The 14,082-nt window shown below is 39.7% G+C and overlaps 1 protein-coding gene across 6 annotated transcripts in view; it reads right to left on the bottom strand.

The window, feature by feature from the left end:
* The window catches only part of PTPRC (protein tyrosine phosphatase receptor type C), a 147,851-nt gene that overhangs the window by 87,897 nt on the left and 45,872 nt on the right, over positions 1-14,082 (bottom strand). For 3 of the 6 annotated variants that reach the window (XM_090048864.1, XM_090048863.1, XM_090048865.1), the window contains 4 exons: positions 11,832-11,858; positions 8,852-8,989; positions 8,460-8,600; positions 6,959-6,994 (listed from right to left, as the gene is read on the bottom strand). In XM_090048864.1, coding sequence (XP_089904990.1) covers positions 6,959-6,994; positions 8,460-8,600; positions 8,852-8,989; positions 11,832-11,858 — 342 coding nt within the window. The remainder of the gene's footprint in view (positions 1-6,958; positions 6,995-8,459; positions 8,601-8,851; positions 8,990-11,831; positions 11,859-14,082) is intronic. The other 3 variants (XM_090048866.1, XM_090048867.1, XM_090048868.1) reach the window with 2 other exon arrangements.

Genomic DNA, 14,082 nt, shown 5'->3' with positions numbered 1-14,082 from the left:
GTGCTATCTGGAAAGGATAATCATGGCCCTGTGTCCAACCCTCAACTGGCAAGATAGATGCTGGCATTGTTAAACAAAGAGTATTGTAGAGAAATAGACCAGTTTATCCCCAGTAGCTTACAGTCTAGTAGTGGTATAGGAAGGAGAACATGACTGTTCCCCCACAACCAGGGTCTGCGCTTTTCTTGATTGACATAACTTTGGAAGAGACCATAGCTGGGGATGATGAGTTATGGTCTATGGATGCATCCATTTATTATGAAAAGGACACCCCATATACAGGGTATGCTGCCATGAATATAGTAACTGCCAAGATTATAGCAGTGGCAGTAGCCTTGGAGAACACTTCATCTGGTATACCCATGGCTGTTTTCTCAGAGTTGGATTGGGTGGTCCAGGCTGCAATAGTCTGGCTATCCATTTGGAGGGTGAGGAATATGAAAACAGTATATGGTAAACTGGAAGCACATGCTGGGGAGCTGCTTTACCTAGCCAGATTGGCAGCACAGCAGTAGCAGCCAGTCTACAATATCAAGGTTAAAGTGTATAATCAGGTGTAACAAGGAGCCACGGGGCTCCTGTTACTTTAAGAAAGTGCAGTATGCTAAGCTGGCTGTGTGGGGCTGCAGCAGCAGGAGCACAGGCTGGACCTTAATGAAAAGAAGAAACTCTTGTCTGTGGCTGGGGAGCCTATGGTAGGAAGGGAACAGGGCATCAAAGCATATAAGTCCAGAACCTGAACCAGGGCAGGTAGTCAGACCCTCCAAGCTTCAGGGAGAGGAGCTCCCCAGGAAACCTGGATGCAGGAAGCAAGCCCATGGACACCCAAGCTACCCATGAAAGCAAGAGTGAGGCTGTCACTGGGAAGTATGGTTGGGTATTAACCCTGAGCAGAGAAAAACATTGTGGAAGCAGTTCGATTATATTTCTGTTGTGCTGGTGTTTGTTTGTTTAGGACTGACAGATTTGGATGGTTTGGAGGCCACAGGGAAACACCCAGGAGAGAGTTCCCTAGTAAGGTCAGGGAATAAGGAACAGGGGCCTAGAAGCATGGGGCAGAGACCAGAGTCCAGATGCCCATAAGCATGAGATGGCTATCGGGCTCAGAAGCTGAGGTCCAGGACAGTGGACCTTGCACTAGGGGGCCCAGCCGGATGAAAGGGGCTGAAGCCAGGAAGGCAGAAGCCCCAACAAAGGTTCAAGGCTTGAGGGGACGAGTGCAGTGTCAGGGCCAAGACCCCCCACCCCACAAACACACACTAAACACTCACTGACATCTGTAAGGCATGGTGTGACTAAGGGGGAAGCTGAAGGGCACTATTATTGCCCCTAAAGCACAACTGGGGTTATCTTAAAAAGGAACCCCACCCTGTACATTTTAGGGCAAAGGAGTCCTGAGATTTGGGGCAGAGAAGCCTGGAGAACTGTACACCAAGGAAAGGCACCCAGGAAGTTCAGACTACCCTGGCCTCTGGAGGCAACCTCCCAAGTTAAAAGACCCCCTAAAAAATCAAGTCATGGCAGGAAAGAGATAGGAGGTAAATGGAAACTTGGGAGCCCATGGGAAAAAGAAGCCAATGAGGTGGTAATGGCTGTCTGAAGGAAAGGACTTGGCCTCCTTGCAATAGGAAGTTGATAATCTCCAGGAATTAGTAGATGAGGGAGAGTACTGGGAATGGCAAATATGGACGGATCCCTCTGGGCTCATACTTGTACAGAAGGATGGAGGGGACTTCCCTGTTTGGGTGGTGCCAAGATACATCAGGACAGAATTAGTTGCTTTGTCTCATGACCAGAGCCACCTTGGGATACATAAGACTTTAGCCTGAGTACAAGCCACAGGGTAGTGGTTCAAAATGAGAAAAGCTGTCAAAGTATGTAACCAATTGCTTACCCTGTGCTGCTAATAACCCCAACTCAAAAGCAATGAAAGGGCCGCTAGGACACCAACATGTAAGCAGACCCTGAAGTAGATTATAGGTGGACTTCACGAGCCCTTTACCTTAAAATGCTAAAGGGAATAAGTACTGCTTGGTTAACATAGATAGTCTCACCAAGTAGATAGAAGCTGTTCCCACAAGGAATAACACTGCCAATACCACAGCGAGTGTGCTGGTGGAGCAAATTTTTTCCAAGTGGGGAACACCTGAAAAAACAGATGCAGACCAAAGACCTCATTTCATAGGAGAAGTTACCAAAGGAGTGTGCCAGGCATTTGGGATCAAGCAATGGTTACACACAGCAAGACACCACTAAAGTTCAGGGCAAATAGAAAAAACTAAACTTACTGTAACAGGGGGCCTTCCTGTGGCCAGTCAGCCATTAGCCCACTCACCTATTTCTGGGCTAACTGCCCGCCTCACCTTGTTGTTTCTTAATTGGTTCTAATTAAGCAGGAGGCTGCCCGTTCTTCCCCAACGCCAGGGGACACTATCTGTCGCTTCGTTCCTTCCCTACACTGCAGCCCAATGCTTCCAGCCTACAGCCAGACCAAGCTTAGCCCTTGTTGTCAGGCCTCAGACACACACACATTCATACTGCCCTCCTCTCACTAGGGTCTCTCACACTCCACCCCCCCCCACAGGATCTCTTTCATGAATCAACAACTTATACTGCCTTGCTTCCTCTCGAAGCGGGCCCCTTCGGCCATAGGCTTTATGTAGCGCAGACCTTGGGTGGCAGACGTACCATCTTTTGGGCCTCTCCCACAACCTTCGCTAGGATAGTGGCCAGCCAGTTACCTGACCGGGGCCAAGCTTGCCCTGGCTCCTCCCAAAGCAACTCTATACAAACTCACACGTACACACTGGGCTCCCAGCCCTCTGGTTTCCCCCTCACTGGGGCTCCACACCTGCCCTCGCACTGGGGCTCTACACCTCTACCCCTTCACTGGGGGCCTGCTCTTACTGGGGCTCCACATCTTCCACCCTCTCAGTGGAGCTATGGGGCTTCCCTCCCTGGTGGGGGCTCAGGTGGCCATAGCTGTGCCTTGCCCCAACTGCTACCCACAGTGATGTGGAGTCTAAAGGTTATTGAGGCACCCTGACCCGCCTTCCACCGGGGTGTTAACCGGTCTGGTACTTTCCTGGAGGCTCCAACACCACTGAGAGCCCCACCAGGCCATCCACTCCTCTTAGGGTTCAGTTTTAGGTCATGCCCAGGACCAAGAATCTCCTGCTCCTACCTGTAGATGTTCTCATACATCAGCTCAGCCAGGTGATGTTTCTGCCTGGCCTTCCAGCAGCAATCTGCTCTGTTTATAGGCAGATGGTGTCTCAAAATGGCTGCTGGGATCAAACACCTGCTGGCTGTTTGGCTCAGCCCTTAAAGTGGCAGGCACCAACAGTGCCCTGCCACACTCACTTTGACAACCACCTTGAGAAAGGTGGTAAATCAACAAGGGAAGGATTGAAACCAGAAGTTTCCCTTAGCGTTAATGACCTTATGGGGAGCAGTTGCATTCTATAGCATTACACCCCATAAAGCCATGATGGTAAGAGACATGAGATTACCATAACAATGATGGCTAGGAGGGGAGCCCTTTGATGAAATTCAGGCCAGAGTATTGACTGATCTGTAGGTCCAAAACTCACTGATGGATGTATCGGCCACTCAAGGGCAAGTAGTCATAGCCTTGAAGGCTAATGTCCAAAGAATGGACAAAGAGCTAGGGCCAATCCTACACCTGGTCAAAGGGAGCGTTAGCAACCAAGTGATGTATAGAGGGATCAAGGCAAAAAATCATGCTTTAGGATCACTATGGATGGGTCCCATTCACATCATAAATAAGGCCAGCATGATGGTACTTCAGATAGAAATATGACACAGGAATAAAAAGTCCAAAATGGTACCAAAAGTGATATAGTCCTTTTGTGCCATCCAATAAGGATGAGGCATATGCATGTTTTGTCCTGAAGCAAACCAAGATGTGTCACCCCTTGGAAGACTGGCTCAAGCAATAACTGGAATTCTTATCATTTGGATCCCAGGAATTGGTTTGAAGCACACCATTTATATAGAGCCAAAATACCTGCTGATGTGACAGTCCCTTAGTGAAGGTGTGGCTCAGTATGGAAATTAAACATGAAATTGATGTCACCGTGACAACTCACAGTAAAAGATGGGTTATTTCCATATAGTTGGATGGAAGACCTGGATAAGAAACTCAATTGAAAGGTGTGTGTATACAATGAAACTTGCTCCTACTGTAAAGGTGACTCTAATTTTAGATAGCAGCAGTAAACCCAGTTATGGTAATATAACAAAGCATAATAAAGGAAAGAGTGTGGTTTAATTACATACTAACAAACCAATCATGTGGCGTTAACCCCACCATTCTCATGTAAAACATGCAATCCACACCACTGATAATGGTAGAATACTTAAAACCCTGGGATTTGACACCAGCAATTGAACCCAATAGTCCCTATGCAATTTGAAGGGACCATATGTAGAAAATTTTGGCTATCCCTGTACACCACTTAAGGCTAATTGTTTTATCCCTTCAGAATTTTTCAGTAGCCTCTATTAAACCAAGGCATGCCTGCTTTGCAAAACCTTAGATACAAGGATGGGAAACATGGATAAATTCATGGAACCAATAACAGGCACCAACTTTGGTTTTCGAGAGGGTGTTTGCAGATGTAAAAAAACCCAGAGCTTTAATTTAAATGTGGCATGTTTCCACAGTGAGCCCCGCACATGCCTAGAAGAGGCAGCATGTTACTTCAGCCCTTGGACCAGCAGCTGTAAAGATCAGGTGTTTTACTGGGGCTTTTTTGGCACTTTTGTCTAATAGCTGATTGAATCAGCTTTAGCTAAAAGCACCAAAAAGCCAAGCTTAAGCTCCCAATCTTTACACATGTTGCAGAGCCAGGTTGAAATAACACTCTGCTTCTTCAAGTAAAGTGTTGTGGTTTTTTCTTTAATATCTGCAAGCAGCCTGCAGCCATGGCTCATGGGCACTGAGCACCTGCTAATTTTTTTCAACGGGTGCTTGAGCCCTGGAGCATCCATGGAGTCAGTGCCTATGAAAACAATCACAAACCAGAGAAAAAGAGATTTAGGAGCCATATTAGGAGATGCTGAAATGAGGACCAAGGTTTTAAACACCATGGATAAGGAAGTTCTAGCAAACAAATTAGCCACTGTGGGTGGGAATCTAAAGAAATTAAATACGTCCCATTAAATTCATAGTTATAAGACTTAGGAATGCTGTGATGGCTAGAGGGATTGTTTAATCTTCTTGTCCTTCCCACATCTGCTGACAGCATTAGGGGAAGGACAAGAAAATACATCCCTGGCACTAGCATGCATACAGGTTACAAACCGTGATTGCTAGTATTATCCAAGAATTATGTAAAACAGTATGGGATACTGCCAGTGAAATGGAAAGACAACTGTAAGCCTGGTAGACATTAAACAATTTTATGTATAATGATGAAACTAAAACCATTACTGCCATTACTACAATCATTACTGTGGTACTGTACAAGGGGATGAAGGTTGTAAGGTATACCCTATTGTAGCTTTGGGAACAATTGAAAAATTTACTAATGATGCCTGAAGACCACCAGTTGTGTTCTGGACAAAACAGATTAGGAGAATGGGACACTTCAAGTATAGAGGTATGTATTATTAAGCAAGATCTAGGATTTATTCATGAAGGAACACCCTTGAATCCTTCTGATGAGTGCATAACCCATGGAAATAAGTGCCACTTCCAGTCAAGAAGTGAACTGAAAATGGGAAATAATACTGTAACTGTATGCATAGGATAAGGAGCATTCTGTTTTAGAACAGAATATGAAAATGTCCAATTATGTTCAATGTTCAAAATATCTCAATGAAAATGTAGCAATTGCATGAAATCAGTCTAATTATTGTGTGTAGACTGTAAGCATCTTATAAGCGGACTCTCATTTCCATATTTTCTAAAGGAAATGTTTCATTTTAGAAACGCTGAAATATTTTATAGCTTGATTTTTTAACTTTTTTTGTTTTGTATGGCATTTTGCTGTAAATTGTTCCATCTTGCATAAAAAAAAATTCACAATATGAGTGCAATATACAGATTTTATGACAATATAAAAATAGACAACAATTGATCATTTTTGAGAACTGAATGGCATGTAATACATAATAGACCATGCAGATTTGTTCATATATATGCAGGCAAGGATGAACTCTATGATAATATCAGCTAGAAACTATTATTGTATTACAGCACAGTTCCTTGACTCAACAATCTTGTTTGTGTAAAACTTTGGAACTTTGCTTGTTTGTTGCTGTTCGGTCTCCAGTTCACCCCCACCCCAGCATGCCTACACTATGAGCACAAAAGTCTGGTTTTATTTGTTTTTAATCAATTGTTCTTTATCATCTGTAGAATTTTATTTCTTGCAGGATGTAAAAGATAATTAAAGCAAGAATTTAAGGGCATGTGAATATAAATAAATTACCATGAGCGTGGCTTTGCAGTGTATCAGTTGCTCTTGTGATAACTGTCTTTGTATACAACCTTATACATAGCCTATGACAAATGAAAATATATAGTCCATAACAAATGAAAGCTCACCCATGGTAGCTTGCCCCTCTGTGAAAAAGCTTAGCTTTCATCTACCATTGCATAAGACCATACACAGAGCCAGTTACTACAGTGTAGGTGATGTGCTTTGAGACCCTTGACATACTGTAGGTTCTATAACTGGTGGTATTACTCCCATCACAAAATGGAAGTAGGATATCTAAGCAGAATGTGAAGTTGGCCAAAGCAGTGCAAAAGCTTGTAGAACTGCAAAACATCCCTTCAAAACAGTAACAAAGCTCACAGAACAAAACAAACTGCTTGCCTATCTGCTAATTTGAGCTGCTGATTTAATATTTATGTATCAATTATTGTAAGCAGATGAGGAGAGTTTGTTTCTGGTTTAAAAGAGTACATTTAAATATAACTTACCACAGTCCTCTGTGGAAATATTTGCTGGTATGGGTGCTGTAAAAAGAAGGAATAAAATGAGAAAATGGGCTTATATTAATCATTTGCAGGAAGAGGAATTGTTAGTACATTTATCCTGAGATCTCCAAATATTTGTTTCTAAATAATATTAGCTTTTTTATGCTAAAACAGTTGGTTTAGAATAAGTCACATTTTCTCTTCATCTCATGGTGGGCACATCCACACGTGATGATTTTTAAGGCTCATTAACCATTTTTAAGGTGTATTAAGGGAGCGGATCTACACATACTTACCCTTAATGCGACTTTAAAATGGCAATTTTAGGTTAATTGTGCATAAAGTGGGTATCAAATTTAGGTTCAATTAGTTAAGGCACTTTAAACCACATATAGATGCCTGTAACTCCCTGGAGGGGAAGGGGGCAACACAGCATGGGCAGGGCCTTTGCTTGCCTCTCCCTCGGGGTGGGTTTGCTAGCCAGACAATGCAGTCCTGCAAGGGCAGGGTGACTCATTGCCTGCCTGGGATTGAGGTGCCCTTAGAAGCCCACGCTGGGCCTGCCTGCACCCAGGACAGCAGGCAGGCTGTGACTGCATTTGCCCCAGCACCCAGCATGGCTTTCCCTGCTCCACCTACCTCCTCCCCACGCAAGTGCATGGCCGCCCTGCTGGACACTGCCCATGGGGCTCCGCATGGTCTGAGCCAATAACATCTGGGGGAACTGGAGGCTCTCACCCCCTCAGCCAGCACTGGGCTGCACTGCCCAGCTATGCTGCCATAGACTCCTGGGGACTGTCCAGGGTGCTGCCCAGGGCAGGCTGCCAATGCATTCAGTCAGTGATCTGGGTTAAGGTGCCTTAAGGTATGCATGTGTAGACACACACCTAAATCACTTTAATGCGCTTTAGGCTAAGGTGCGTTAAGTTTAGGCACACATAAATTCATGTGTAGACATGCCCAGCATGTATTTTACATCTCTTTGCATGATTGATTATAAGTTATAACTTCCCATCATATGTTTTACAACCTATAGTTCCATATGCACAAGCTAAATTATTTCTCTAATTGATGTGGTATTAAAGATGTATGAGTGACATTATTCTTTCATCAAAATTGGAATATTTAACTAGGATACAGTCAGAGTTATAGAACAGAGAGTCTATCAATTGTGATATCTACTAAATAAATAGAATCTAATTACTTGGAAGATAATTAATTATTTACTGAAGTAAGAAATACAAGAACAGGTTTCACCATTTTTATGATGAAATGAAAGAACAGATAATGCTTTGTGTTCATAACTTTCATAAAGGAAATATGAACTTTTAAATAAAATTTAACTATCAAATTGACAATAGTAAGCATCCTGGAAAAAAAAAAATCTTTAGTTTCTTCAGTTGAATCTGTGACAAAATATATTTTTATTAATTTTCAAAAATAAAGTCACTTTAGGCTCTGGCATTTCACATGCATTAGGTATAACTGCGTGTAGGTCTGTCACCTATTGTGAGATTGGAAGCAGTTGTAGCCATGGAATGTGAGGTGTCTGCGGAAGACTGAGACATGTTTGTTGAACTGCTGGGTGGAGTAAGAGTCATGGATGGTAACGTGGAGGCATGCGAGGGTGATGGATTATAATAATCTGCAAGGAAATGAACAGAACAAAATACTATTAAGAGATTCTCTCCACTTGTTTGTATGTTCGTATTAAAAATGCATCTTTACCTGTTGGTTTTTTGGCATTAATTGTGCAGTGTAATAACACTGTCATGCTTTGGTGAGGACGAGCTGTTTTAAGAATTACTCCACTTTCAACCCATATAGAAGTTCCCCCATGAACAAATCAAGACAGGGCTACTGACAACCTGGGACATCTAAAGGAATACAGCAAACCTGATGATGTATGTATGGTGGTAGCAGAAGTGTGTGCAGTAAGGGCAGCAGAGCTGCTGAGTGGCTGATTGCTGGTTCCATATGAAGAGCTTGAGTCTGCATGAGTGGTAGTATATGAGCTGTGTGTTGGCATGATACCTGTAGCAAGGAAGTACAATAGTTTTGTTAATGTTTCCCAACATACTATATGCACAAAATGATAGTACCATGTAAATGAGGTTGTTGTAGTTAGAAAAAAGTACTAAAAGGAAGGGAATTGAGGTCTGACTGCAGGTCATAAACATACTTGAGCTCACCTTGAACTAGCTAGCTTGGGTATCAGTAACAGTATAGTCATGGGAGCATAAAGAAAAGCACAAGGTGTAAAACCAATCACGGACACTGGGTAAATAAGCAATTATTCTGTGTTCAGCCTTGTGTTAATGCACCTACACTGCTATCACTCCCTGAGCTGCATGGCTTAAAGGCAGCTTGGGGATGTCAGACCTCTGAATAAAGTACAGACATACCCTATAAGAGGCATGGTTATACAGTATTAGCTCTTCTTTTATTTTAGTAAGCAATCAATTTTATTTAGTTTGTAGCACAAAAAACAACTGGCAAAAACAGAAAAATACAAAAATGTAAGTAAAGTTATTAGAAGTATAAAGCTTTTGCAAGCCAGCACCTAAAGTTCTGAGTGCTCTGTTCTTATTGACTGACTTCTCTTGCTGAAGTCAAAGGTGAGACTTCCATTTAGCTTCAGTGGTATCAGGATATGGCAGAATGTGCCATCTATTTTATGAAGTAGTTGGGTGCACACACAAGTACTAAGTCAACTTAAAATAAAGTGACTTAACTACGTTGCCTTAACTAAGATGATTTAAGTTAAGCCACATTGAAGCATACACACATACAGCTTCTTGACACCTTGCACTTAGAGTCAACTTAAGTAATGCGACTCAAGTTGCACCACATTTAAGTCAACTCTGCTCCATATATGTGCTTATGCTCTGACAACTAAGTCGACTTGAAAAAGTTAAGTCAACTGTCAGAAAGTTAGGGCATTTATATACATACATTTGCCTGCTCTGATGCGTGTCAAAGCAGACTCAATTAGACTTGACAGCTACTTCACACCAGATTAATCAAGTCTGCTCTGCATACAAGCTGGTGCACACAGCACTGTGTCACATGCATTTGTATAAATGGTGAAATGCATGTCAACGCTGAGAAAATGGTGGTGGTGAGCTTTTGATCTAAAACACCTTCAATGTCTTTTAGTTTAAAAGTGTGCTATTTTCTCAGTGCTAATGCACATTTTGCTGTTTATACAAATGCATGCACTGCAGCACCGTGTGCTTTTAAAAGCACCCAGCGCTGTGGCACAAGCATGTTACAAATGCCCTTTGTACTTGTGTACAACAGGTGCCATGCACAAAATAAGTTTATACTTGCTTTTTTAATGATTGTTAAAAATAAATAATTTAAAGCTCATTTAAAGCTAGTAAGACAATTGGTCCAGACATATTTGAGCAAAATCATTAAGTCAAAATTATTTCTTAAATCCAACTAGAGACATTTATGCAATTAGTTAAATGATTTGTTCAAGGGCACAAAACCCAAAGAGTGACAGAATTAAAGACTGTATACACAGTACCTCGCACTCTTTAATGCATGCCCCTTATAGGGTCAATAAATGTAGGAATAACTGAAATTTTCTAGGATTTTAGGGAAACGGATGGAACTTGTGAAGAGACAAGTTTTCTCCCCTCATGGCTGAGACAAGACTATAACTTTTCAATCCATGCATGCTTTAAATATGACCTCAGGACATACTTAATCATATAAGATGTCCTTTGGGATTGATGAGTTGGCAAAGCACTTTGTATAATGTACATATATCTTAAGTCAGCGGTGAAGTAGGTTTATTCTTTTTAAGATACAAGTGTAAATAAAAGACTATAGGAAATTTGGAACTTGAGTTTCCTACCATCAGTGATGGTGGGAAAGGAATCATCAGAACAATATGGTGCATGGACAATGTCACTAACTGTACTAATGATATTGGTGAGGTCCCAAGAAACAACCTACACTAGCCTTGGTGAAATCAGACATTATATAAGATATACAATACAGATTAGATTCTGATATACTTGTTCACAATGCAATAAACATGAATCAAAATGAGTAAGGGGGACTACACATGGTGTGATAGTGTTAAAACTTCATTCAAAGGTTCAAACACAAGTCTGTCACAGTATGAATCCAAAAACAACCAATATAAAATTAGACTCATTTTTTAGGTTTTGTAGTTACTCCTATTAAAATGTGTCGATCAAATTTCTATGTTGTATTAATATTACTACTACTAAAATTGTAATTTGATTTTATGCTATGAATTTGAGTGATAAAATGGATTGATCTGAGTGGACTTAGGATCACAGTTGTTAGATGTTTAAATTAAAATGTAATTAATTTTCTTGAATTATTTTGTAAACCTTGGTAAAAGTTTAAGTACTTTTTGAGGGAAGAAAAATGTGAAAACACTATCAGGCATTATAACAAAACCAAGTAACTATGAACATTTTGCTATGTATAGTAGTACATGTCATTTCAGAACCTACCAGGCTCTAGTATTAATTACATATATTACATTTCTTCTTAGAGGCCAGGACCTTGTTGTCTTATATGATGTACAAACATATCACAAAAACAATCCTTACCTGAAGAGTTTATTGTCTAATGAACAGTGCAGTATTTGTGAAATACTTATTACACATTCAGAAACCAGAAAACTCATTCATCTGTCCATTCTTTATAAATTGATTTATGTTATTTTCATTCCACATTTTCAGTATTCTAAATGTAAAGATATTAAACATTCCAGAAGATAAAACTAAATTAACTATCATATTAGTAATTAATAACAATATAATACAAGCTAATTTCACCATGAAGTAAGGTAATACTGTAATAAAAAGAAAGAGAGTTGTCTTACCAGGTTCAGTAGGCTCTTTATTTTGGCCTAAAAGAGATAAAATAAGGGGTAAATGTCAAAAGAAGATTAGGCACTTTTGAGTCCATACATTAAGATCTAATCAATCCTGATTCAGCAAACAAATTTTTTATTTGCATCTTAATTCAACAGAAAATGTAAGCATGCATTTAATTTTAAGCATTTGAGTAGTCCCATCAAACACAATGAGTTCACTTGCAAGGTATGAAAACCATGCACACGCTAAACTCATTAGTAGCTGCTGTTCATTAGGAAATAATCTAATACCCAGCCCACTGTTTACATGTCATGAGAAGCTCCGAATATGTTTTAAAAAGTGTGCCACTGCTCTACAGAAGTTAAAATCTGAGACCTGGAAACTGACAGATCAGAGATGTAAATGGTAAGATGTTACTACCTGTCACTTTGCAGTATCATTTTTATATATTTTCATTTGTTTAGAAGCAGTAGTTAATATTTGATTCTATTTGGCAATAACAACTAAGCAGATCCTTTTAACATTAACAAGTTATGATATAATGGAATACATCAGATCCTCAGATCACATACATTATCATATGTCCACTGAAGTCAAAGCAAATATGCTAATTTAAAACAATTGGGAATCCATTCATCATCACTAATGCCATACTTTCAGTTCTTAGTTGGGAGAGGAGAATTGGTGTTCCTTCCCAGACTTATACTGATTTTTTTTTCACTTACCCTGATATCTAGATATATTTTTATATTGTTAGGCATTCAACCTATGAATTAAAGTTAGGAAGTTATAAGCTAGATTTGACAAGTTATAATTTGACCTATTCAAAATTGATTTTGAACTAGGGCCATTTTTGATTACCTCTGCTCAGCATATGAATATAGGCGTAGTCCCAGTGAAGTAAGCATTTAAATCAATTAAACAACAAAATCTAGTTCTGTTTTGTTTAAAGATCATCTCAAGTTCAAATGGTAGCCAGCCAAGCTCTATGGCAAAGCACAAATTCATTAAAAAAATTTTTAGAAGAAGATTATGTTACACTTTCATTTTTGTAGTTGTGAATTGTAGTCTACTTTCTACCCTATATTTCACTTATATATTATGTAAAATTATATCTTATGGTTTTTGATTGGTCCCAATCTAATAAATTGAGTAGAAGAATTCCAGAAGGCTTAGAAGTATATGTGATATCTTTTATTAGACCAACTAAATTGTTGGAAAAAGTTATTTTTTGCAAGCTTTCAAGCACAAACACCTTTCTTCAGGCATAAGGGAAGGTCTGGTGGTGTTTTGTGTGCTCTCCTGGGTACTTTGCAAAGAATAATTTTCCAATGATTTAGTAAGTCTATAAAAGATATTACATCTACCCAAAGAACCTTGTCTGCCTATGTCCTTAGACCAACATGGCTACAACCAACAATCCAGAAGGCTTACAATCAAGTAAAAAAAGATTCCTTTTTTTCCTATAGGCTTTCTGATAAATATTGTTAAATATTGAACTATTTTTAAGGTAAAATAAATGTAAAACAGGAATTAATTTAAAAAAAAGAAATTAATATATTATCTGTTTAGACTAGCTTATGTATTTCATGTCCTTCTGTATTCTACTATTTGTATCACAGTCACATCTGCAGGGCGTTGCCAGATTGTGCTAGCCTCTGTAAAAACATAGAACAGTCACTGCCTGGGAATTTTAAAGAATTAAGCATCTAAGACATCTAAATCAATATAAATAAATGAGAAGTGCTATACCCATGAAATACCTATATAAATCAAATAAAAAATAGGCACATGGCTTCCTTCTTTTCTTCCCTTTTGTAAATCAACTCATGCATAACTTACACCTAACACCTGAATAGTCCTACTGAAATCTATGAACTAATTTGTACTATACAAAGAGCATACCCGCTCTAGGCCCTTTAATGCCACCCATTCAGAAAGGATGCGAGTCATCTGAATTATCAGTCGTTCTCAAGGTGCTTTTAAACGCTCTTTGAGATCTAGAAGCATGTATATCAGGAATGAGGTTAGCAAGAGACTGTGAAAAAATAATCTCCAATAAAGTTGTTGCATCTTATTATACAGCTGTCACTTTGTAATGTAACTTAATATCTATACTTTTTTGTTTTTTCAATTACAGCTTGAATGTATTAGTAACATTTCATTTTTTAATGTACACAATTCCAAGATATATCATTAGATGGTAAAAATCACTGTAACCTCATTGGCACATGGGTTATGCTGATTTGCACAAGC

The sequence above is a fragment of the Crocodylus siamensis genome, chromosome 5 (genome assembly GCF_052110815.1).
Source record: "Crocodylus siamensis isolate JL-2025a chromosome 5, ASM5211081v1, whole genome shotgun sequence".
NCBI lineage: Eukaryota > Metazoa > Chordata > Crocodylia > Crocodylidae > Crocodylus > Crocodylus siamensis.
This window is presented reverse-complemented; position numbering and strand designations above follow the sequence as displayed.